The sequence below is a fragment of the Tachyglossus aculeatus genome, chromosome 3 (genome assembly GCF_015852505.1).
Source record: "Tachyglossus aculeatus isolate mTacAcu1 chromosome 3, mTacAcu1.pri, whole genome shotgun sequence".
In the NCBI taxonomy this organism is placed as follows: domain Eukaryota; kingdom Metazoa; phylum Chordata; class Mammalia; order Monotremata; family Tachyglossidae; genus Tachyglossus; species Tachyglossus aculeatus.
The window spans coordinates 20534159-20560062 of record NC_052068.1 but is presented as its reverse complement, the minus strand read 5'-3'; the positions used below and the strand labels follow the sequence as shown (position 1 = coordinate 20560062).

At 46.4% G+C, this 25904-nt stretch overlaps 1 protein-coding gene across 1 annotated transcript in view; it reads left to right on the top strand.

The window, feature by feature from the left end:
• Positions 1-25904, top strand: part of SLIT1 (slit guidance ligand 1) — a 320078-nt gene that overhangs the window by 166072 nt on the left and 128102 nt on the right. The window contains exons 5-8 of the mRNA XM_038744026.1: positions 15534-15605; positions 20742-20813; positions 23317-23388; positions 24711-24874. Coding sequence (XP_038599954.1) covers positions 15534-15605; positions 20742-20813; positions 23317-23388; positions 24711-24874 — 380 coding nt within the window. The remainder of the gene's footprint in view (positions 1-15533; positions 15606-20741; positions 20814-23316; positions 23389-24710; positions 24875-25904) is intronic.

Sequence of the window (25904 nt, the reverse complement as noted above, 5' to 3'; positions counted from 1 at the left end):
TAAATACCATGGGTAACTGTTAAACACTTACTATGTACCCAACACTATGGTAAGCATGTGTGGGTGGGTACAGTGCAGTCAGGTAAGACACAGTCCCTGTCCCTTCTGCTCTCACTGGAAATTTCCAGATTCATTCATTCAATCCTATTTATTGAGCGCTTACTGTGTGCAGAGCACTGTACTAAGCGCTTGGGAAGTACAAGTCGGCAACATATAGAGATGGTCCCTACCCAACAACGGGCTCAGATCTGGTCAGAGCCCTGGGATGAGGAAATCTGGGAGTCCCGCTCACAAAGTTGTGGAGGCCTTCGCTCCCTGTGGAGTGGGCGCTTATACAGTCAATAACAATAATAATAATCCTTGTTAAGCACTTACTCCGTGTCAAGCACCATACTAAGCGCTGGGGTAGATACAAGATAAGCAGGTCAGACCAGTTCCCTGTCCCAAATGGGGCTCGCAATTTAAAATGGAGGGAGAACTGACATTTTGTCCCCATTTTACAAATGAGAGAACTGAGGCCCAGAGGAGTTTGTTTTGTTTTGTTTTTTGTAGTATTTGTTAAGCGCTTTCTATGACCCAGACACTGTACAGCGTGGCTTAGCAGAACGAGCACAGGCTTGGGAGTCAGAGGATGGGGGTTCTAATCCTGGCTCTGCCACCTGTCTGCCGTGTGACCTTGGGCAAGCCACTTAACTTCTCTGTGCCTCAGTTACCTCATCTATAAAATAGGGATTAAAACTTTGAGCCCCACATAGGACAACCTGATTACTGTTGTACCTATCCCAGCACGTAGAACAGTGCTTGGCACAGTGAGAAGCAGCATGGCTCAGTGGAAAGAGTACGGGCTTTGGAGTCAGAGGTCATGGGTTCAAATTCCGGCTCTGCCAATTGTCAGCTGTGTGACTTTGGGCAAGTCACTTCACTTCTCTGTGCCTCAGTTCCCTCATCTGTAAAATGGGGATTCAGACCGTGAGCCCCACGTGGGACAATCTGATCACCTTGTATCCCCCCAGCGCTTAGAACAGTGCTTTGCACATAGTAAGCGCTTAACAAATACCATTATTCTTCTTCTTCTTTATTATTATTATTATTAACAAATACCATTATTATTATTATTAGTAGTAGTAGTAGTAGTATTAAATGCTGGGGTAGATGCAAGTTAATCAGGTTGAAACACAGTCTATGTCCCACATGGGGCTCATAGTCTCCATCTCCATTTTACAGTTTTAACGGAGGCCCAGAGAAGTGAAAGGACTTGCTCAAGGTAACCCAGCAGACATGTGGTGGAGCCGGCAATAATAATAATAATAATGATGGCATTTATTAAGCGCTTACTATATGCAAAGCACTGTTCTAAGCGCTGGGGAGGTTTCACGGGGGGCTCACAGTCTTAATCCCCATTTTACAGATGAGGTAACTGAGGCACAGAGAAGTGAAATGACTTGCCCAAAGTCACACAGCTGACAATTGGCAAAGTTGGGAATACTACTACTACTACTACTACTACTAATAATAATAATAATAATAATAATGGCATTTGATGGACTTGGGAATAGAAGGACCTGAACCCAGGGAACCAGGGAATAGAACCCACATCCTTCTGACTCCAAAGCCCGTGCTCTCTCCATTAAGCCACTCTGCTTCTCCAGACTTAGGCTCTAATTCTAGCTCCACCAGTTGCCAACTGTGTAACCTTGGGCAAGTCACTTCTATGTGCCTCAGTTTCCTTAACTGTAAAATGGGTATTCAATACCTTTTCTCCTTCCTACTTAGACTGTGAGCCCCTTGTGGGATAAGGACTGTATCCAGCCTGATTAACTTGTATCTACCTCAGTTGTTTTTCAGTTGAGAACAGTACTGAAAAACAACAACAGGGAGAAACAAAAAAAAGTGAGGCTGAGGGAGGAAATGGTGCCAAAGGAACTTTGATTAGGCAGGGCTTGTCTTATTGGGGGTTATGAGGAAAAAGAACAAATAAGACCCAAATCCAATAGTTCTGACAGCCGCCGGAAGTGGGATCATCAGCATCATCATCATCAATCGTATTTATTGAGCACTTACTATGTGCAGAGCACTGTACTAAGCGCTTGGGAAGTACAAATTGGCAACATATAGAGACAGTCCCTACCCAACAGTGGGCTCACAGTCTAAAAGGGGGGAGACAGAGAACAAAAATCAAACATACTAACAAAATAAAATAAATAGAATAGATATGTACAAGTAAAATAAATAAATAAATAGAGTAATAAATATGTACAAACATATATACATATATACAGGTGCTGTGGGGAAGGGAAGGAGGTAAGATGGGGGGATGGAGAGGGGGACGAGGGGGAGAGGAAGGAAGGGGCTCAGTCTGGGAAGGCCTCCTGGAGGAGGTGAGCTCTCAGCAGGGCCTTGAAGGGAGGAAGAGAGCTAGCTTGGCGGATGGGCAGAGGGAGGGCATTCCAGGCCCGGGGGATGACGCGGGCCGGGGATCGATGGTTGGACAGGAGAGAACGAGGTACGGTGAGGGATGACAGGAGGAGAAAACTGAGGTCAGGCGGGTGGCTGGCAACCGGTTAATCCCCCACTGGGCCCGACCCCACTCCCCTCAGACAGAGACGCAGTCAGACCTGCCAAGGAGGCCCAGTCGGGTGAGAGTGTGAATTTGGGATTAACAGAGACAATACCAAGGTTCCCGCCCTCCTGGCATCCTGCTTCCCCCTCCCGGGAACATTTGCCGAACGCGGCAGAGAGCCTAGCTGGCTTGCAGGCCCCCCGAGGGCTCCCCCTCCACCCGGGGAAGTTTGCCATGGTGATGCTGGACCGCTTGGCTTGGCTTTTCTCCTCAGCTTGGCCCCGGGCATGGGTTCGAGCTGGCACGTGGCTCCCCCAGGGACTTTGCAAGGCAAACATATCTGTGGGGTGACCTTCTCCCTCTAATCAATCAATCAGTCAGTGGTATTTATTGAGCACTTACTGTGTGCAGAGCACTGTAGTAAGCACTTGGGAAGTACAAGTTGGCAACATATAGAGACAGTCCCTACCCAACAGTGGGCTCACAGTCTAAAGTCTCTAAGCCCTGGTGGGCCCTCCATCCCTGCGGGGTAGGGCGGGGCCAATTAGGAACCACCACCCCCGTGGTGGCTTGACCCCGAGGACTTCTGAGTGCCAGGGCCAGGGCTACTCACCCTTCTGCTCAGCCACCTCTGGACCAGGGGGTGAGGGTTGGCGATTCCCTTTATTTCCAGTGAACGGAGGCCTGAGCCAGAGGCCAGGCAGGGTGGGAGCTTGAAACCAGAGGAAGTCATGAGACTCGGATTCTTTCTTGTCTCATTCCAGCTCTCTCTCTCTTTCCTCACAGCAGCCTGAAGACTTGTCAGCTACAAAGTGACACCTATTTTTGTGGTGCCCAAATCTTACCTTGTACATGGGGTATGTGGGTTGGGATGCCTATTTAGCTCTAGCCTCTGTTCTTTGGATTTATGGAGGACTGCACTCCCCAGTAGGAAACTCCCGATGCATTGCCAAGTGGATAGAGCATGGGCCTCGGAGTCAGAAGGACCAGGGTTCTAATCCTGGCTCTGCTACTTGTCTGCTCTGTGACCTTGGGCAAGTGACTTCACTTCTCTGTGCCTCAGTTCCCTCATCTGTATAGCAGGGATTAAGATTGTGAGCTTTATGTAGGACAGGGACAGTGGCCAACCCAATTACCTTATATAATAATAACAATAATGATGGTATTTGTTAAGCGCTACCATGTGCCAAGCACTGTTCTAAGCACTGGGGTAGAAACAAGGTTCTCAGGTTGTCCCATGTGGGGCTCACAGTCTTAATCCCCCAGGTGAGGTAACTGAGGCACAGAGAAGTTGTGATTTGCCCAGTCACACAGCTGACAAGTGGCAGAGGTGGGATTATTCATTCATTCATTCAGTCGTATTTATTGAGCAATTACTGTGTGCAGAGCACTGTACTATGCGTTTGGGAAGTAAAAGTTGGCAACATATAGAGACAATTCCTACCTAACAATGGGCTCACAGTGTAGAAGGGGGAGACAGACAACAAAACAAAACATGTGGACAGGTGTCAAGTCATCAGAACAAATAGAATTAAAGCTAGATGCACATCATTAGCAAAATAAAAACAATTGTAAATATGTACTAAACGTTCTCCAATGGCTGTTAACACTGTCCAGATATTTCCTAACATAGTGTTGTGATGACTCAGCCAAGAGGAAAAAGTCTCAATTGTATTTTCAACACAGTCTTATAGATGTCTCTTAAATATCTGATGCAGAAAGAAATATTTGATACCACCAGCATCTGAATCTTCCTTGGCCCATAGGAGGGCATTGGAGAATTTCATTGTTTGGAGAAAGTCTTGTAGACAGATAACCTCTACCTAGTCTTATTATGTGCCAAGCACTGTGCTGAGCGCGGGGATAGATACAAGATAACCAGGTTGGACACAGTCCATGTCTCTCAAAGGATTCACAGTCTTAATCCCCATTTTCCTCCAGTCCATTCTGCTTCTACAACCACGGAGTGCTTTGTCCCTGTCATCTGGCTGTGAGGAGCGGGCATTTGCTAGAGCCTTATCTCTCAAACAGGAGAGGGAAATGTATGCCTTTCTTCGAAGAGGAACGACAAGCAGCTCGGGAGCAAACCAAAAGAAAACTGAATTTTCCCTCCCAGATTTATTTTGGGAAAAAGGAATGGAACGAGTGAAGTTGTTAAGGTCTCTCTTTATGGACAGAAGAGGAAATTTCAGATTTAGAGAGCGGCAGCCCCTACCCCCTTCCTCTGCAACCAACGCTGAGACGTGTTGACCCGGTGACGTTCCTCAGTTGTGTACTTGGGCTGCCTGTTTGACTAAGGCTTTGGAAAGCATTTTTCATTTTGAAGCTGGGGGAATTCGCAGCCTACGTTTAAGATGTTTGCAGAAAGCGAGAATTGGATTCTTAATACTTCTGAATTCAGACTAAAGCAAATTTGCAGGAATCCTGTTGCAAAGATTTGGGGGGCTGGTCTGATTATTATTATTATTGATGATGATAATAATGATGATGGAATTTGTTAAGCGCTTACTATGTGCAAAGCACTGTTCTAAGTGCTGGGGGAGATGCAAGGTGATCAGGTTGTCCCACGTGGGGCTCACAGTCTTCATCCCCATTTTACAGATGAGGTAACTGAGGCACAGAGAAGTTAAGTGACTTGCCCAAAGTCACCCAGCTGACTAGTGGCGGAACCGGGATTAGAACCCACAACCTCTGACTCCCAAGCCCGGGCTCTTTCCATTGAGCCACGCGCTTCTCATGATGATGATGATGATGATGATAATGCAATTGACTGACTAATAATAATAATAATTTTAAAAGTTCTCTAGACTGTAAACTCTGTTGTGGGCAGGGAACATATCTACCAACTCTCTTATATTGTGCTCTCCCAAGCGCTTAGTACAGTGCTCTGCACACAGTAAGTGCTCAGTAAATATGATTGATTGGTGGTGATGATGATGATGGTTTTTACAGAGAGCTTTTAGTCCCGAAGTGCTGTCACAGCACTTATTTCTTCCCTTATAACAACCCCGCAAGCTCAAGTTGTATTACGTCCATTTTGCAGATGAGGAATCTTTGGTACAGAGAGGTTAAGTGTCTGGCTTAAAGTCACGCAGCAGGCCAATGGAAGAGCCAGAACTAGAAGCCGATTCTCTCCTGACTCCAAGGCTTGTGTTTGCTCCTCTATGCCACGCTGCTTCAGCAAACGGTTTGCCGAGCTCACACTCGAACCCGGTTCCTCCAACTTCCAATCAATCAATCAATCAATCGTATTTATTGAGCGCTTACTATGTGCAGAGCACTGTACTAAGCGCTTGGGAACTTCCAGACCAGCCGTGTTCCACTACATCATATCCGAGGGTCAGAACTGTGAAATAAAAGCAAGATTGCTCTGATAGTAGCGTGATCTAGTGGAAAGAATACAGGCCTAGGAGTCAGAGGACGTGGGTTCTAATCCCTGCTGTGCCACTTGTCTGCTGTTTGACCTTGAGCAAATCAATTCACTTCTCTGTGCCTCAGTTCCCTCATCTGTAAAATGGGGATTAAGATTGTGAGCCCCATGTGGGACAGGGATGTCCAAACTGATTATCTGGTATCTACCACTGCACTTAGAACAGTGCTTGGCACATGAAAAGTGCTTAAGAAATACCACACTTATTATTATTATCCAGTCCTCTTAAGAAAAACGAGCAAATATGGGCTAAGGAGAGGAGACTGCAAGGCCGTCTTATGCATCTGAATTTTAATCATTGCTTAGGCTATATTATGTCAAGAGAAAGAGAAAGTATTTGACAGGACTGGGCCTGATTTTTTTTTTCTTTTGGTTTCAAACAATGTCAGCGTGTGTTTCGCTGTCCAAATCTGTGGGTTATTTTTTTATATTTAAAAAAAATCTCTGTACAAATGGGACTAGACTCCCACCAGTGACTGGATGAATAGAAAAGGAGATAAGACAAGGATGTTCAAACAACCCTGTTATATGCAGGGCCAGCAGACCCCGGGAGATGAAAAACTGCAGCTGTTGTAAGGCCAGTACAGTTGATAATGGGAAGGAAATCAGTGTGGTGAGCCTGATTTGAACATGAATAGATACTGTGCTATTGGTTACAGAGGCAGCAGCTCATCACTTTGAAATTTGTGACAGCAGTGCAGAGAGATTTGGATGTTAAGTCAATAAAAATAAACCAAAGTCTAGGGCAGGAAAATCTAGCAAGAAAGAAAAGGATTAAAGGGAAAATTTTTTTTTAAAAAAAATCAATTTTGAGGAATAGGATGAAGCAGAACAGAACTGGGAAGAGCGGATGAAAAAAGGTGAGAAGATAGATCTGTGGAAAATAAGGACTGGGAAATCTCTGGAATGGAATCAAGCTAATTAGGCAAATATTAATTCTGTTCTTTCTGTGTAGAAGCTGTTACTTGTGAATACCTCTCTCAGGGTGGCATCTGGAGAGTTTCTAGTCCTCTACTATTCATTCATTCATTCAATTGTATTTATTGAGCGCTTACTGTGTGTAGAGCACTGTACTAAGCGCTTGGGAAGTACAAGTTGGCAACATATAGAGACAGTCCCTACCCAACAGCGGGCTCACAGTCTAGAAGGGGGAGACAGAACTGGTCTCGGCTACGGCAGGGAGAGTCAAGCAGAGGCTAAGCGCTTAGTACAGCAGATTGCCTTCCACTCACTAGCTACTGGCCAAGCTAGGAATGGAAGGCAATCTGCTACAAGTCAAAACTCACCTATGCTGGGCAGCAGCATAAACTGTAAGATTGCTGTGAGCAGGGAATGTGTCTGTTAGTTGCATTGTACTCTCCCAAGTGCTTAGTACAGTGCTCTGCACACAGTAAGCACTTAATAAATATGGTTGAATGAATGAGTAATTAATTGATATGTACGCAAGTGCTGTGGGGTTGAGGGTAGGGCAAATATCAAATGCCCACAGGTCACAGAGCCAAGTGCATAGACAACAGAAGGAGGAGCCAGGGAAAAAGGAGCTTAATCAGGGAAGGCCTCTTGGAGGAGGTGTGACCTTACTAAGGCGTTGAAGGTCTGGAGTATATGAAAAGGGAGGGAGTTTCAGGTCACAGGGAGGAAGTGGGAAAAGGGTCAGTGCCAAGATAGGTGAGATCAGGGAGCGTAGCTCGGTGGAAAGAGCACGGGCTTTGGAGTCAGAGGTCATGGGTTCAAATCCCAGCTCTGCCAATTGTCACCTGTGTGACTTTGGGCAAGTCACTTGACTTCTCTGTGCCTCCGTTCCCTTGTCTGTAAAATGGGGATTAAGACTGTGAGCCCCCCGTGGGACAACCTGATCACCTTGTAACCTCCCCAGTGCTTAGAACAGTGCTTTGCACATACCAAGTGCTTAATAAATGCCATCATTATCCAGCACTTAGAACAGTGCTTTGCACATAGTAAGCGCTTAATAAATGCCATCATTATTATTATTATCAGGGCAAAATGAATAGGCCAATGCTAGAGGAGCGAAGTACAAAATAGCTTAAAGACAAATATTATGCCAATTTTCGAGTGAAGTAGGACTAATTCCCAACTTGTACTTCCCAAGTTTTTAGTACAGTGCTCAGCACAGAGTAAGCGCTCAATAAATACGATTGAATGAATGAATGAATGACTAGTGATGATTAACCCAGCACTTTTTGTACCATCCTTGTAATAAAATGATGCGATGGGAAAAGACTATGAGAAGAACTTTAGGTCTGATTTGCTCTGTCTAAACTCTGGTGGGAAGAGGGCTGAAGCAGTTTGTGAGGCAGTTTCACTGGCTTTCATTGCTCCCTGTGCTCCCCCATCCCCAATTCTCAATCAATCACCGGCCCAGCCCGCACCCTCCGCTCCTCTGCCGCTAACCTCCTCACTGTGCCTCCTTGTCGCCCATCCCACCGTTGACCCCTGGCCCACGTCCTCCCCCTGGCCTGGAATGCCCTCCCTCCACACATCCGCCAAGCTAGCTCTCTTCCTCCCTTCAAAGCCCTACTGAGAGCTCACCTCCTCCAGGAGGCCTTCCCAGACTGAGCTCCCTCCTTCCTCTTCCCCTTCCCATCCCCCCACCCTACCTCCATCCCCTCCCCCCAGCACCTGTATATATGTTTGTACAGATTTATTACTCCATTTTACTTGTACATATTTACATATTCTATTTATTTTATTTTGTTGATATGTTTTGTTTTGTTGTCTGTCTCCCCCTTCTAGACTGTGAGCCCACTGTTGGGTAGGGACCGTCTCTATATGTTGCCAACTTGTACTTCCCAAGCACTTAATACAGTGTTCTGCACACAGTAAGCGCTCAATAAATACGATTGAATGAATGAGTGAATTTACTGAGCCCTTCATTCATTCATTCAATCATATTTATTGAGTGCTTACTGTGTGCAGAGCACTGTATTAAGCTCTTGGAAAGTACAGTTCAGCAATAGAGACCCTTAATGTGTACAGAATGCTATACTCGTCCGTTCATTCATTTATTCAATCATATTTATTGAGCACTTACTGTGTGCACAGCACTGTACTAAGCGCTTGGGAAGTACAACAGTGGAAAGAGCCTGGGTTTTGGAGTCAGAGGTCATGGGTTCAAATCCCAGCTCCACCAATTGTCAGCTGTGTGACTTTGCAAGTCCCTTAACTTCTCTGTGCCTCAGTTACCTCATCTGTAAAATGGGGATTAAGACTGTGAGCCCCCAGTGGGGCAACCTGATCACCTTGTAACCCCCCCAGTGCTTAGAGCAGTGCTTTGCACATAGTAAGTGCTTAATAAATGCCATTATTATTATTATTATTATTATTACAAGTTGGCAACATATAGAGACGGTCACTACCCAGCAGTGGGCTCACAGTCTAGAAGGGGGAGACAGACAACAAAACAAAACATGTAGACAAGTGTCAAAGTCGTCAGAACAAATAGAATCCCAAGTATAATAATAATAATAATAATGGCATTTGTTAAGCACTTACTATGTGCAAAGCACTGTTCTAAGCGCTGGGGAGGATACAAGGTGATTAGGTTGTCCCATGTGGGGCTCACAGTCTTCATACCCATTTTACAGATGAGGCAACTGAGGCACAGAGAAGTTAAGTATGATATAGAAACTCCTGATCAACATTTCATAAGCACACTTTATATACAACTAGCAAAGAAGCATCTGTTTTGTATCTTTCACATTGATTTTTATGGGTTGAAAATTATATTTCAATCCATTTCCGCAAAGTATTTTATGAATAGATAGTATTTGTCACATGACGGTCAGAGAGCACGGCTCGGGGAACGAGGAGACCTGAATCCTAGTTCAGGTCCTGCCCACTGGGGCTGTGTCATCAGCGGTGGAGACTTTTGAGCCAAGAACCATGGGGGGAATTTCACGAGGTGGACAGGTCCAGCTGGTTAAACTGGGCCAGGAAGACCACAGCCGCTTCCTAGGCAACCGCCTTCCGGGGTTGTGTTGCTACGGTGTGTTGCTGGGATCACTGTGTTGGGGTCACTGCTGTGGTCACCGTGCTGTGGTCACTTTATTGGATCCTGTGTGTTTTTTAAAAAAACCTTCTTATGCCCTTTGCAGTGTGTTGCACCCCACACACCTACTTGCTCATATATTACTCTATTTATTTATTTATTATTACTCCATTTATTTATTTATTATTACTCTATTTATATATTTATTATTACTCTATTACTCTATTTATTTTACTTGTACATATCTATTCTATTTATTTTATTTTGTTGGTATGTTTGGTTTTGTTCTCTGTCTCCCCCTTCTAGACTGTGGGCCCACTGTTGGGTAGGGACTGTCTCTGTATGTTGCCAACTTGTACTTCCCAAGCGCTTAGTACAGTGCTCTGCACACAGTAAGCGCTCAATAAATACAATTGATTGATTGATTGATTCAGCAACGTGGCTTAGTGGAAAGAGGCCGGGCTTGGGAGTCATTCATTCAGTCACTCAATCGTATTTATTGAGCGCTTACTGTGTGCAGAACACTGGACTAAGCGCTTGGGAAATATAAATCGGCAACATATAGAGACGGTCCCTACCCAACAATGGGCTCACAGTCTAGAAGGGGGGAGACAGACGATACAAAACAAGTGGCAGTCTTCTAGACTGTGAGCCTGCTGTTGGATAGGGACCGTCTCTATATGTTGCCAACTTGTGCTTCCCAAGCGTTTAGTACAGTGCTCTGCACACAGTAAGTGCTCAATAAATATGATTGAATGAATGAAAGCAGATAGGTGGCAATACCATCAGAATAAATAGAATTATAGCTATCATTAATAAAATATAGTAAATATGTACAAATAAAATAAATATAGTAATAAATTTGTACAAATATATTCAAGTGCTGTGGGGAGAGAAATGGGGTAGGGCAGAGGGAGGGAGGGGGAGTGGTGGGGAGTGGAGGAGGAGAGGATAAAAGGGGGGGCTCAGTCAGAGAAGGCCTCCTAGAGGAGGTGAGCTCTCAGTAGGGCATTGAAGGGAAGAAGAGAGCTATTTTGGCAGATGTGTGGAGGGAGGGCATTCCAGGCCAGAGGAAGGACATGGGCCAGGGGTCGACGGCGGGACAGGCAAGAACGAGACCCAGTGAGGAGGTTCACGGTGGCCGAGGAGCGGAGTGTGTGGGCTGGGCTGTAGAAGGAGAGAAGAGTGGTGAGGTAGGAGGGGGCGAGGGGATGGACAGCCTTGGAGCTGAGAGTTAAGAGATTTTGCTTGATTCGAAGGTTGACAGGCAGCCACTGGAGATTTTTGAGGAGGGGAGTGGCATGCCCAGAGCATTTCCATACAAAGATAATCCCGGCAGCAGAGTGAAGTATAGACTGAAGTGGGGAAATACAAGAGGATGGGAGATCAGAAAGGAGGCTGATGCACTAATCCAGTCGGGATAGGATGAGAGATTGAACCAGCAAGGTAGCCGTTTGGATGGAGAGTAAAGGGCAGATCTTGGCGATGTTGTGGAGGTGAGACCGGCAGGTTTTGGTGACAGATTGGATGTGAGGGGTGAATGAGAGAGCGGAGTCAAGGATAATAATAATAATAATAATAATAGTAATGGCATTTATTAAGCACTTACTATGTGCAAAGCACTGTTCCAAGCACTGGATGACACCCAAGGTTGAGGGCTTGTGAGATGGGAAGGATGGTAGTGCCATCCACAGTGACGGGAAAGTCAGGGAGAGGACAGGGTTTGGGAGAGAAGATAAGGAGCTCAGTCTTGGGGTCCTAATCTTGGCTCCGCCACTTATCAGCTGTGTGACTTTGGGCAAGTCACTTAACTCCTCTGTGCCGCAATTACCTCATCTGATAATGGGGATTAAGTCTGTGAGCCCCATATGGACAACCTGATTACCTCGCAGGGCTTAGAACGGTGGTTGGCACATTGTAAGCACTTAACAAATACCATCATTATTTTCTAGACTGTGAGCCCATTGTTGGGTAGGGACCGTCTCTATATGTTGCCGATTTGTACTTCTCAAGCGCTTAGTACAGTGCTCTGCACACAGTAAGCGCTTAATAAATACGATTGAATGAATGAATTCAGCATGATCACAACTAGCGGGCGACAAAAGAGTGAATAAAGCCCTTTCCAACAGCCAGGGCCACCAAGGAGTCTTGTCTTGAGAACACCAGTGGGACTTGCTCCCGGTCTCGCCCCTTCCCTCACCCACTCCAACGTCTCTCCCTCCAGGATTGGGCTCCAGGGCTACTGAGGGCTGACTCTGCTGACCTACACAGTCTCCATCAGTACACAGAAAGAGGGCCGGGAAGAAGGGCAGTGCTCATTTTGCGCTGAACGACATCCCTCTGAATGATTTATGGAAGTTCTCAAACTCAAATGTCACAGTTTAGTGCTTAGGGGACTGTTGAGAGGAGAAGAGACAGACAGAGGGGCAGAGATACCATCAACAACAATTATGTTGTCAGAGGAGTGATCTGGGGAATGGCTCCATCTGCCAGGAATCTGACTTATGGCTTGTGGAGGCCGCGGAGCCCTGGGTTAACCAGAATGCTAACGGCCTGGTAGGGCTCTTTACTCTGGCGGTAACTCTGGGCCGTTTAATTACACGGAAGATACGATGTAATGGCAAAATAATTAAATCCCTGATTACGTCTGCCCTCCAAACCGCAGGCAGGCTTCATGGGAATGATTGTACATTCCCCGAATATAATTACCAGGCAGTCAGTGGGGAGAGATAATTATGTCCTCTTTGGCAGGATTGTACAGGTCAGGGGGTTAGGTAGCAGCCTGGCCATCAGGGATGGTGGCACTCAGCTACTCATCCTCCTGAGGAGAAGAAGGCCAGGCATGGCAGAGCCAGGCCATCTTCGGGTGACACTGGGCATTGGGAGGACCCTGACTGCCTGGTGAATTGGGGAGAAACTCTCCCAGCACCCAGGGGGAGCTCAGGGCTGGAGATAGAGGAGTGGTGGTTCCCCCAAATCTCCCCAAATTCCTGAGGAGTAGGACAGGAATTTTATTTATTTATTTTACTTGTACATATCTATTCTATTTATTTTATTTTGTTAGTATGTTTGGCTTTGTTCTCTGTCTCCTCCTTTTAGACTGTGAGCCCACTGTTGGGTAGGGACTGTATATGTTGCCAATTTGTACTTCCCAAGTGCTTAGTACAGTGCTCTGTAAGCGCTCAATAAATACGATTGATGATGATGATGATGATGATGACAGTTAGCAGGACCACACCCATCAGATGGCTGTTTCCAGCGACAATTCTGCTGAGATGGTAGCAGTTTTCATCATCATCAACCGTATTTATTGAGTGCTTACTGTGTGCAGAGCACTGTACTAAGCGCTTGGGAAGTACAAGTTGGCAACATATAGAGACAGGCTACCCAACAGTAGTTTTCAGCAGCCCTTCTCCCACGGGGAATGCCAGGTAGGCCTCGATAGGAATCTTCACGGAGGAATCGATCCCAGTGCTAGTGGCTTGGGCCGTGTCACTGGTGCTTTCTCTTCCCTGCCAAGGGTGTTCCTGTGGGGGCCCAGAGCGCAACAAGTGAGTGGGTGGGCAGGGGTGCAGTGCATTGCCAAGTACACGTGCTGCCTTGCCCCATGTGAGCCAGCCGAATATCTGGAATTCATTTATTTATATTCATGCCTGTCACCCCTCTAGACTGTAAACTCATTGTGGGCAGGGAATGTGTCTGTTTATTGTTATATTATACTCTAAGTGCTTAGTATAGTGCTCCGCACACAATAATCCGTACACACACAATCTGCTCTGCCTTACCTCCTTCCCCTCCCCACAGCACCTGTATATGTGTATATATGTTTGTACGTATTTATTAGTCTATTTTATTTGTACATATTTATTCTATTTATTTTATTTTGTTAATATGTTTTGTTTTGTTCTCTGTCTCCCCCTTCTAGACTGTGAGCCCGCTGTTGGGTAGGGACTGTCTCTATATGTTGCCAACTTGTACTTCCCAAGCGCTTAGTACAATGCTCTGCACACAGTAAGCATTCAATAAATACAATTGAATGAATGAATGAATGAATAAGTGCTCAATAATTACGAGTGAGTGAATGAATGAATGAATAAGTGCTCAATAAATACGATTGCATGACTGAATGAATGAAAGAACCGAAAGTAGTATCTGGAGGATGGGAGGGAAGAAAGACAGAGGGAGAGATCCACTTCGAAATAATTCAGATGGGCACCGAAATGCTGGCCCTCATTCTTCTACCAGTGTCCCATTGATGATGATGATGATGATAATAGTGTTTGTTAAGTGCTTACTATGTGCCAAGCAATGTTCTAAGTTCTGGGGTGCATACAAGGTAATCAGGTTGGACACAGTCCCTGCCTCACATGGGGCTCACAGTCTTAATCCCCATTTTGCAGATGAGGTAACTGAGATGCAGAGAAGTGAACTGACTTGCCCAAGGTTATACTGCAGACAAGTGGTGGAGTTGGAATTAGAACCCATGTCCTCTGACTTCCAAGCCTGTGCACTTGTCCCTAGGCCATGCTGCATTCCAGTTTACTTCCATCCCTAGTGGCCACCATATTTCCAGTGACCTCACCAGTCAAAATAATCTTTGTCCCAAGAGAGAATGAGCTAGACTGTAAACTCCTTAAGGGTAGGAATTAATAACAGTAATCATTTGGTGAGCACTGTGTATATGCCAAGCACTGGACAAAACACTGGGAGTAGTGTGTGCCAACTTGTACTTCCCAAGCGCTTAGTACAGTGCTCTGCACACAGTAAGTGCTCAATAAATACGATTGATTGAGTAGGTACAGTACAATCAGATTATTTACATCTTGAGAATTGCGTCTTCTATGACAGTGCAAAGACCAAGGGCTTGGGAGTCAGAGGTCATTGGTTCAAATACCGGCTCCACCACTTCTCAGCTGGGTGACTTTGGGCAAGTCACTTCACTTCTCCGTGCCTTGGTTATGTCATCTGTAAAATGGGGATTAAGATTGTGAGCCCCATGTGGGACGACCTGATGACCTCGTATCAGAAGCAGCATGGCTCAGTGGAAAGAGCCTGGGCTTTGGAGTCAGAGGTCATGGGTTCAAATTCCGGCTCTGCCAGTTGTCAGCTGTGTGACCTTGGGCAAGTCACTTCTCTCTGTCTCAGTTACCTCATCGGTAAAATGGGGATTAAGACTGTGAGCCCCCCGGGGGACATCCTGATAACCTTGTGACCTTCCCAGCGATTAGAACAGTGCTTTGCACATAGTAAGCGCTTAATAAATGCCATCATTATTATTATTATTACTCCAGCGTTTAGAACAGTGCTTGGTACAGAGTAAGCGCTTAACAAACACCATCATTATTATTATTACTGTGCTCTCCCCAGTGCCTAATCCAGTACCGCTTGCCCACTAGGTGCTCAAACAGTACTACTGATTGATTGAGTAGTTGGACTGAGGAGGGTGTGGGGAGGGGCTAGGTGGGACTCTCAGGGGTTTGGACCCCCTCATCCTCCGCACCTCTCTCTCCCCTTTCCAACTTTGACTCCTCCAGGGACCTCAGTGAGAACGCGATCCAGGCTGTGCCCAGGAAAGCCTTCCGAGGAGCCACCGACCTGAAAAACCTGTGAGTAGGGGCCGCTCGGGGCAAAGCGGGGGGACTTTAGAGCAGCTGGGCCGACCCCGGCTCTCATCTCTTCCTAAAACCTGAGGGGTAAGGTTGTGGCCTCCACGCCCGGTTTCTTAGGGTCACAAACAGAGTCCTTCTCACCCAACAGACCTCTCACCGACCCACAGGGCAAGGGGGAGTCAGTCAACATTCCTGGGAAGGAGGGCGTTAGGAAGGGATGGCTGGCATTCCCCGGGCTCCCAGAATCCAGTTCCACTTTGGGAAGCGAAAGTCCAACACACAGGCACAACACCTGTGGATATTATAAAGCAAGGAAAGGGGTTTTTTTTTTATTTCATTCATGGGATATTTGGCAAAAAAATCAAAATATCCGCTAGGCTTATTTTCTTCATAAATCTAAACGTCTTTGGGGGGGCTGCAAAAACATAAAATGTAATGTGTGTAATCGGCACAGCACATACAATTGCAATTTTCGGTCTCTTTGTGAACTTTTAAAGGTAAAGCACTTTAGCTTTATTCTCTTCATTTGATTAATAATCAAAAAAGAGTAAGAATGTGACCCCGTTGGGTCCCAGGCTAACCCAGAGAGGGCCCGGGCCTGCAGGATCAAAACGGGGCTGCCGGACCCCTCCACGATGAGTAATTGGGTCGGAAATTTGTCGTTCCAATCACTGAATTCCAATTATGGAAGAAGAGCCGCTCTGGTGGTCCACCACCCTGCTTTATGCTGGGCAGACAGGTTGAAAACTGGTCAGCCTCCCCCCCCCCTCCCCCCCAAATCTGGCACAGTTAAGGCACTGGGCCTTTTATCAATCAATCAAACAATCAATCAGTGTATTTTATTGGGTGTTTACTGTGTGCAGAGAACTGTACTAGGCTCTCGTTGTGGGCAGGGAATGTGTCTGTTTATTGTTGTGTTCTACTCTCCCAAGTGCTTAGTATAGTGCTCTGCATAATAATAATAATAATGATGGCATTTATTAAGCACTTACTATGTGCAAAGCACTGTTCTAAGCACTGGGGAGGAGCCAAGATAATCAGTTTGTCCCACGTGGGGCTCACAGTCTTCATTCCCATTTTACAGATGAGGTAACTGAGGCACAGAGAAGTCAAGTGACTTGCCCAGGGTCACACACACTACGTGTTTAATAAATACAGCTGAATAAATGAATGAATGAATGAGAGTACAATACAAGGTGTCTCCCCCTTCTAGACTGTTTCTCCCCCTCCTAGAGTATGAGCCCACTGTTGGGTAGGGACCGTCTCTATATGTTGCCAACTTGTACTTCCCAAGGGCTTAGTCCAGTGCTCTGCACACAGTAAGCGCTCAATAAATATGATTGAATGAATGAATGAACAACAGAATTAGTAGACACATTCCCTGCCCATAATGAGCTTACAGTCTAGGGCAGGAGATGGACATTAATTTATGCACTTTGTTTTTCTTTTAAGCACTCATCCTCCCTCCTGCCACTGAATTCTGCAGTTTGGGAGTCACGCACCCCCTCACCACTTTTCCCCCTCACCCCTTTTCTCCAATCAATCAATCAATCATATTTATTGAGCGCTTACTGTGTGCAGAGCACTGTACTAAGCGCTTGGGAAGTCCAAGTTGGCAACATATAGAGACAGTCCCTACCCAACAGTGGGTTCACAGTCTAGGAGGGGGAGACAGAGAACAGAACAAAACATATTAGCAAAATAGGGCCTTGAAGGGTGGAAGAGAGCTAGCTTGGCAGATCAATCAATCAATCAATTGTATTTATTGAGCGCTTACTGTACGCAGAGCACTGTAAGAAGGACATTGTGCTGGCTCAGGGCAAGGTGTGGGGGCTCAGAGTTGCCCCCCGTCACCACAAGGAAGCCCTCTCAGTCTGGGTGAACTCAGTGTACTTCCACAGAGGAGCCTGTGTGACGCTGTGACGTTGTCATGTTATGCTGCGTGCCCAGCGAAACACATGTGGAATCACGTGGGTCTCTAGACTGGGCATTTTTGAGTGCCGTTGGTAACTACCTGCCCACCTACCCTCAATCAATCAATCAATCAATCGTATTTATTGAGCACTTACTGTGTGCAGAACACTGTACTAAGCGCTTGGGAAGTACAAGCTGGCAACATATAGAGACAGTCCCTACCCAACAGTGGGCTCACAGTCTAGAAGGGGGAGACAGAGAACAAAACCAAACATACTAACAAAATAAAATAAATAGAATAGATAGGTACAAGTAAAATAAATAAATGAATAAATAGACTAATAAATATGTACAAACATATCTACATATATACAGGTGCTGTGGAGAAGGGAAGGAGGTAAGAGGCGGGGGATGGAGGCCCTCCTAGAGAGCCAGGAGGCTCTCCGAGCCTTGCAGGTCACAGCGGCTTCTCAGACCTGGCAAGGCTTTGAGTTGTCAACGGGGATCTTTCTCAGAACTGAACCTGCTTTCCGAGGTGGGCTGTGTTTGCAATTAATAATAATAATGAGAAGCAGCTTCTCATAATAATAACAAGAATTATTATTATTATGAGAAGCAGCGTGGCTCAGTGGAAAGAGCACGGGTTTGGGAGTCAGAGGTCATGGGTTGAAATCCCAGCTCTGCCAGTTGTCCGCTGTGTGACTTTGGGCAAGTCACTTCACTTCTCTGGGCCTCAGTTACCTCATCTGGAAAATGAGGATTAAGACTGTGAGCCCCCCGTGGGACAACCTGTTCACCGTGTAACATCCCCAACGCTTAGAACAGTGCTTTGCACATAGTAAGCGCTTAATAAATGCCATTATTATTATATTATATTTGTTAAGTGCTTACTATATGCCAGGCACTGTACTCCTCCCCAGTGCTTAGAGCAGTGCTTTGCACATAGTAAACGCTTAATAAACGGCATTATTATTACTAAGGGTAGATACGAGCTAGTTAGGTTGGACATGGTCTTCATCCCCATTTTACAGACGAGGTAACTGAAACACAAATAAGTTAAGTGACTTGCCCAAGGTCACACAGCAGACAAGTGACGGAACTGCCATTAGAACCCATGACCTTCTGATGCCCAGGCCCGTGCTCTGTCAACTATGACATGCTGCTCCGCACTGTTACTGTTCTGAAGGAAACTACAGGCTCCTGCCTGCACCTGCAAAATGTCAAAACAACTCCTGAGTTTTTCCTAGTTGATATAATAATAATAATGGCATTTATAAAGCGCTTACAGTGTGCAAAGCACTGTTCTAAGCGCTAATGAGAAATAGGAAATAAAACCCCCAGATTGAAAATAGAAATCATCAACAGCAGACAGCAGTATGGCTTATTGGAAAGAGCACAAGCCTGAAATTCAGAGGACCTGTTTCTAATCCTTCTCTGCCAGTTGCCTGCTGTGTGACCTGGGACAAGTCACTTAACCTCTCTGGGCCTCAGTTTCCTCATCTGTAAAATGGGGATTCAATACCTGTTCTTCTGCCTACTAAGAGTGTGAGCCCCATGTGGGACAGGGACTGTGTCCAGCCTGATTAACCTGTAGGATGATGATGACATTTGTTGAGCGCTTACTATGTGTGAAGCACTTTTCTAAGTCCTGGGGGGGGATACAAGGTGATCAGGTTGTCCCACGTGGGGCTCGCAGTTTTAATCCCCATTTTACAGATGAGGGAACTGAGGCACAGTGAAGTGAAGTGACTTGCTCAAAGTCACACAGCTGACAAGTGGTAGAGCTGGGATTAGATCTACCCCAGTGCTTAAAGCAGTGCTTGACACATAGTAAGCGCTTAACAAATACCCATAATAATAATTACCATAATAATACCTGGACATAGACCTTCTCTTCTATACATCATCCTTGGTCCAGAAAGAAGAAAGCCATATAATCAGAAAATAAGCATAGGAAATGAACTAGAACTGGAACAGTATTTGAGAAATCCATCGTATTTTGAAAAGTAACAAGCTACAAGAAAATATTTCATGAGATTTTTTAGTTGTTTTTTTTCCTCCAAAATGAATTTTACCATGGGGAACAAGTGTGGGAAGCATCATGGCCTAGTGGAAACAGCACGGGCCTGGGAATCAGAAGGACCTGGGTTCTAATCCCAGCTCCGCCACTTGTCTGCTGGGAGACTCTGGGCAAGTTACTTATCTTCTCTGTACCTCAGTTACCTCATCTTTCAAGTGGGGATTAAGACTGTGAGCCCCATGTGGGACTGGAACTGTGTCCAAAATGATTAACTTGTATCTATTCCAATGCTTAGTACAGTGCCTGGCACATAGTAAGCGCTTAACAGATAGCATAAAACAAGTTCTTGAAAAAGAGGTCAAAGAATGGTCATCATTTTTCTGTTTTCCTTTCCTCGTTCATTCATTCATTCAATCGTATTTATTGAGCGCTTACTGTGTGCAGAGCAGTGTACTAAGCGCTTGGGAAGTACAAGTTGGCAACATCTAGAGACGGTCCCTACCCCACAGCGGGCTCACAGGCTAGAAGGGGGAGACAGACAACAAAACAAAACATATAAACCAAATAAAATAGAATAAATATATACAAGTTGTTCTGTTCCGAATGTAAGCAGGCAGTAGTTAGGCCCAGGGAGCGATTGTGGGAATCACTTACAGGGTGGACGGAGGTTCCAGCCCCTAAGATGGGAAGGTCTCTGGTGGTTCCGTCTCCCCTGCTCAGATCCCCATTGTCTTTCTGGCCTTGGCACCTCCCCCGCCCTGGCCAGCCTGCTCCGTCCTGGGCTGCCGTCCTGAGAGGTCACCTCCTCCGGGAGGCCTTCCCAGACTGAGTCCCTTCCTTCCTCTCCCCCTCCTCCCCCTCCCCATCCCCCTCCTTCCCTCCTTCCCCTCCCCACAGCACTTGTATATGTGTATATATGTTTGTACATATTTATTACTCTATTTATTTTACTTGTACATATTTATTTTATTTTGTTAATATGTTTTGTTTTGTTGTCCGTCTCCCCCTTCTAGACTGTGAGCCCGCTGTTGGGTAGGGACCGTCTCTATAAGTTGCCAACTTGTACTTCCCAAGCGCTTAGTACAGTGCTCTGCACACAGTAAGCGCTCAATAAATACAATTGAATGAATGAATGAATGAACGGCCTCCGGGAAACGTGCTTGTCTACCTGAATCTCCCTTTGTCGCTTTGCTCCACAGGCAGTTGGACAAGAATCAGATCAGCTGCATTGAGGACGGGGCTTTCCGAGCCCTTCGGAGCCTGGAGGTGCTGTAAGTGGTGGTCGCGGGGAGCCGCAGCCTAGCCTGGGCAGCAGCCGGGGGGATTTGTCTGGGCCTCTGCTCAGGTAGCCTCATATCGATTCTCTCTCTCTCTCTCTCTCTCTCTCTCTCTCTCTCTCTCTCTCTCTCTCTCTCTTCGTGGGGGAACCAGATTCCCCAGGCCAGGTTAGGGGTATGACCATTAGGGATGAGGGCAAGAGAGGGGGCAAGAGGGAGAGAGACCAGGGGGAATAAGGGGAAAGAAAAAGCTAGACTTGGTGGGAGGGAGAGAAGAAAGGAGATAGTGATGGTGGGATCTTAGTAGAAGACAAAAGAAGAAAGATGAGGAGAGCGGGGGAGAGGAAATGGGGAGGGGTGAGAGAAAGGGATAGGAAGGCAGGGGGCTTACCAAACTGTGGTCTCTCACTGGTTTATTCCTCTTCCATTGCTGCCTCTGCCATCCACCATTGTCCTCTGCCACTGCTTTGTCCGGGGTCTTCTGCCAGGGCTTAGGAGTGGTCAGCCAATGCCACCGGGGCTGCCACCCACCACCTTGAATGGCAGGGGGAAGCAGCATGGCCTATCAATCAATCAATCAATCAATCGTATTTATTGAGCGCTTACTATGTGCAGAGCACTGTACTAAGCGCTTGGGAAGTACAAATTGGCAACACATAGAGACAGTCCCTACCCAACAGTGGGCTCACAGTCTAAAAGGGGGAGACAGAGAACAGAACCAAACATACCAACAAAATAAAATAAATAGAATAGAAATGTACAAGTGAAATAAATAAATAAATAGAGTAATAAATATGTACAACCATATATACATATATACAGGTGCTGTGGGGAAGGGAAGGAGGTAAGATGGGGGGATGGAGAGGGGGCGATAGAACACAGGCCTGGAAGTTTAATCCTGGGTTCTAATCCTGACTCCACCACTTATCTGTTGCGTGAACTTGGGTAAGTCACTTCACTTCTCTGTGCCCCAGTTCCCTCATCTGTAAAATGGGTATTAAGACTGTGAGCCGTACGTGGGATAGGGCCTGTGTCCAACCTGATTATCTTGCATCTACCCCAGCATTTTGAACAGTGCCTGGCATAAAGTAAACACTTAACAAATGCCATAACATAAAAGGGGGGGTGGCTGGCAGTGCCCATGGTTGAGGGCACTAGTGGCACGTCAGGCTGGCAAGCAGAGCCTTCTGGCCATACCAGAATTGGCCCTTCTGGGCTGTTGAAGGGGGTCTCCAGCACAGCAGACATAGTACTTTGGGCTGTGTAAGAAATGCCCATTCCAGTCCAGGAGGCCAAGTTCAGTGGCTGTCTCTGGAGAGAGGGAGGAAGAGGAGGCCGCTCAGCCTCTTCCTCTCCTCCTCCCCCTCCTCCTTCTCCTCATTTCTCCCCCTTCCTTTGTCCGAGCCACCAACACCACCCAGGCTTTATAAGTCCTCTCCTACCATCTCAGCCTAAAGTGGAATCCAGTGGGATTTCTTTTTAAGCTTTCGAGTGGTGAGTTACCACCTCAAGAAGGACGGGAGTCCCGCCTAATGCAATTCTTGTTCTTCGTGGCCTCAGGCGGCAGGCCTGTGAAAACAATGTCTGTCACTACCCCTTTTCTTGGGAGACTACTGACGCTCAGAGTAGTGGAGTGAACTATCCCAAGCATGCATAGAAAAGGCTCTACCAGGGTTGGAACATGGAACCTGCAAGTTCCCCTCTGCCCCTCTCATCTGAGCATGCTGAGCTTCACTTTACTCAAGCCTGCCTTTCTGGTCAGGGAGTCTCCAGGGGCGTCTGCTCCTTCCCTGTGTGGTTGACACCTTTAAAAGCTAACAGATGCTGCCCAGAGGTTTTGCTCCTTGACTGATCCTCAGAGCATGTGCAGGATGCTGTCTACATTGGTAGGCGCTCATTGTCGATCCCCTAATCGAGTCCTATGCAAAGCACATAATGAAAAGACATGCTAAGGGATTGCTGGCTATTCCCTTATATGGCAACTTTCTTTTTATCTTATGTTATTTAGTCTTTCTATCAATCAGTGTTTTTTATTGAGCCTTTACTGTGTGCAGAGCATGTATTAAGCACTTTAGAAAGTAGAATTCAACAGAGTTGGTCAGTATGATCCCTGCCAACTAGGAGGTTACAGTCTATGGGGGAGACAGAAGTTAAAATAAATTATGGATAGAGGAAATAGTGGAGTATAAGGCTATGGACATAAAGTGCTGTGGGGCTGGGGGGAGTATCATAGCCAAGTTTTTAGTTGGTACTGAGAGGAGGAAGGATAGGTGTTATTGATAGGATGGGATTATTGATGTTGGAGAAGTAATAGGGTCGTTTTGTGTCTTTCACCAAGCTCTAGCGGAAGAGTTCAGGGATTCTTGTGGGTCCCTCATTCTCATCTTCAGATGAATCAGAGAATGGGAATTGGGTTTCCATTGCCTTGCCTTTGGACTGGCCCCCAACGCCCTTGTGCCTCCCAGATGCTGAATCTTTTTTGTTTCTCTCCCTAAAGGACTTTGAACAACAACAACATCACCACCATTCCAGTGTCCAGCTTCAACCACATGCCCAAACTGCGCACCTTGTGAGTTTGCCTGGGCGATGGGCGAGTAGGTCGGAGAGGGTGGCGGACTGGTGAGGTGGGCGAGCAGGACAGCCAACGAGTCTTATTTTGTAATATCAAGTCAGTACCCGCTGTTCTCTTCGTGGGCCGTCCCAGCCCCGGTTAGGTTACACTTTGGGGTTTTCTTACCGATTGGCCTGTCTTCAGACTGGGATCAGGGTAAACTCCCCTCAGATCAGAAAAGGGCTGGTGCCAACCCTGGAGATTGGGGTCGAAGATGGCAAGCTTTCATTTTGAGTGTGGGGGTGGAAGAGGCTTAAGGGATACTGTGTCTGAGCTGATCACATTGTATCCACCCCAGCACTTAGCATAGTGCTTGGCACATTGTAAGCGCTTAACTAATACCACAACTCTGTCAATCAGGCAGTCAGTTGTATTTATTGAGTGCTCACTGTGTGCAGAGCACTGGACTAATCGCTTGGGAGAGAACAATATAAGAGAAACATTCCCTGCCCACAAGCTTACAGTCTTGAGGGGAGACAGACATTAATATAAATTAATAAATTACAGATTGAAAAGCAGCATAACATAGTGGAGAGAGCATGAGCCTGGGGGTCAAAAGGTCATTGGTTCTGATCCTGGCTTTGTACCTATCTGCTGACCTTGGGCACTTCACTTCACTTTACTTCTCTTTGCCTCAGTTATGTCATCTGTAAAATGGGGGTTGAGACTGTGAGCCCCACGTGGGACAGAGACTGTGTCCCTTAGAATAGTGCCTGGTACATAGTAAATGCTTGACAAATACCATAATAATAAGAAGAAGAATATGACGTGGTCATAAGTGCTTTTAGACTGTGAGCCCACTGTTGGGTAGGGACTGTCTCTATATGTTGCCAGCTTGTACTTCCCAAGCGTTTAGTACAGTGCTCTGCACACAGTAAGCGCTCAATAAATACGATTGATGGTGATGATGTAGGTCTGGGAGAGAACTGAATAAAAAGAACAAGTCAGGGTGATGCCAAAGGGAGTGGGAGAAGATGAAAGGAGGGCTTAGTCAGGGAAGACCTCTTGGAGGAGATGTGTCTTTGATAAGGCTTTGAATGGGGGGGAGTAATTGTCTAGAGGTAGGGAGTGGCAGGGAGGCACTTATTGGGAGCCTGTCATACCTACTTTGCGGGTATTTCTAACCTTCTGGGAAATGCCTAGCTTTTACCAGCTCTCTTGAAAGCTCTGAAATCTTGTCAGAGATTGGGGGAGGCCCTGAAACTTGTAGGGCAGTCCAACAAAGCCATGGGGGCAGTGGTCCCCGTCCCCCGAGGTGACCGCCTCCTCTCTGTCCACAGCCGCCTGCACTCCAACCACCTCTTCTGTGACTGCCACCTCTCCTGGCTGTCTCAGTGGCTGCGTCAGCGCCCGACCATCGGGCTGTTCACCCAGTGCGCGGGGCCTGCCACTCTCCGCAGCCTCAACGTGGCCGAGGTCCAGAAGAACGAATTCAGCTGCTCAGGTGAGAGGTGACTTGCATTGTGCAGCCTGTCCCACCCCCCACAACCAACAGGCCCTGACCCGCCTGCTTATTAATGAATCAATCATATTTATTGAGCGCTTATTGGGTACAGAGCACTTGTACTAATCACTTGGGAGAGTACAGTACAACGATATAACAAACACATTCCCTGTTCACAATGAGCTTACAATCTAGAAGGGGACACGGGCATTAATATAAATAAATTACGGGTATGTACATAAATGCTAGGAGGCTGAGTTGTGGGGGTGAATAAAGTGAACAAACCAGGGTGACTTAGAAGGGAGTGGGAAAAAAGGAAATGAGGGATTAGTCAGGGAAGGCCTCTTGGAGGAAATGGGCCATCAATAAGGCTTAGAAAGTTCCATTAGTTGTGCTGCACGTTTATTTGTAGAATTGGGAAGCAGCTTGGCCTAGTATAAAGAGCGTGGCACAGAAGTCAGAGGACCTGGGATCTTACCTCAGATCTGCCACTTGCCTGCTGTGTCTCCTTAATTTCTCTGGGCTTCAGTTTCCTCATTTCCTCATTCCTGGAGAAGCAACATGGTTCAGTGGAAAAGAGCCTGGGCTTTGGAATCAGAGGTCGCGGGTTCAAATCCCGGCTCTGCCAATTGTCAGCTGTGTAACTTTGGGCAAGTCATTTTACTTCTCTGGGCCTCAGTTACCTCATCTATAAAATGGGGATTAAGACTGTGAGTCCTCCATGGGACAACCTGATCACCTTGTAACCTCCCCAGTGCACCTGATCACCTTGTGACCTCCCAGGTGCTTAGAACAGTGCTTTGCATATAGTAAGCACTTAATAAATGCCATCGTTATTATTTGTTATTTGTAAAATGAGGATTCAGTACCAGTTCTCCTGCCCACTTAGACTGTGAGCCCCATGTGGGGCAGAATCTAGGGCTGTCCTGATTACGTTGTATCTCCCCCAGCACTTAGTACAGTGTTTGGCAAATAGTAAGCGCTTAACAAATGCCATTATTATTGCTATTATTATTGTGTATCCAGCAGA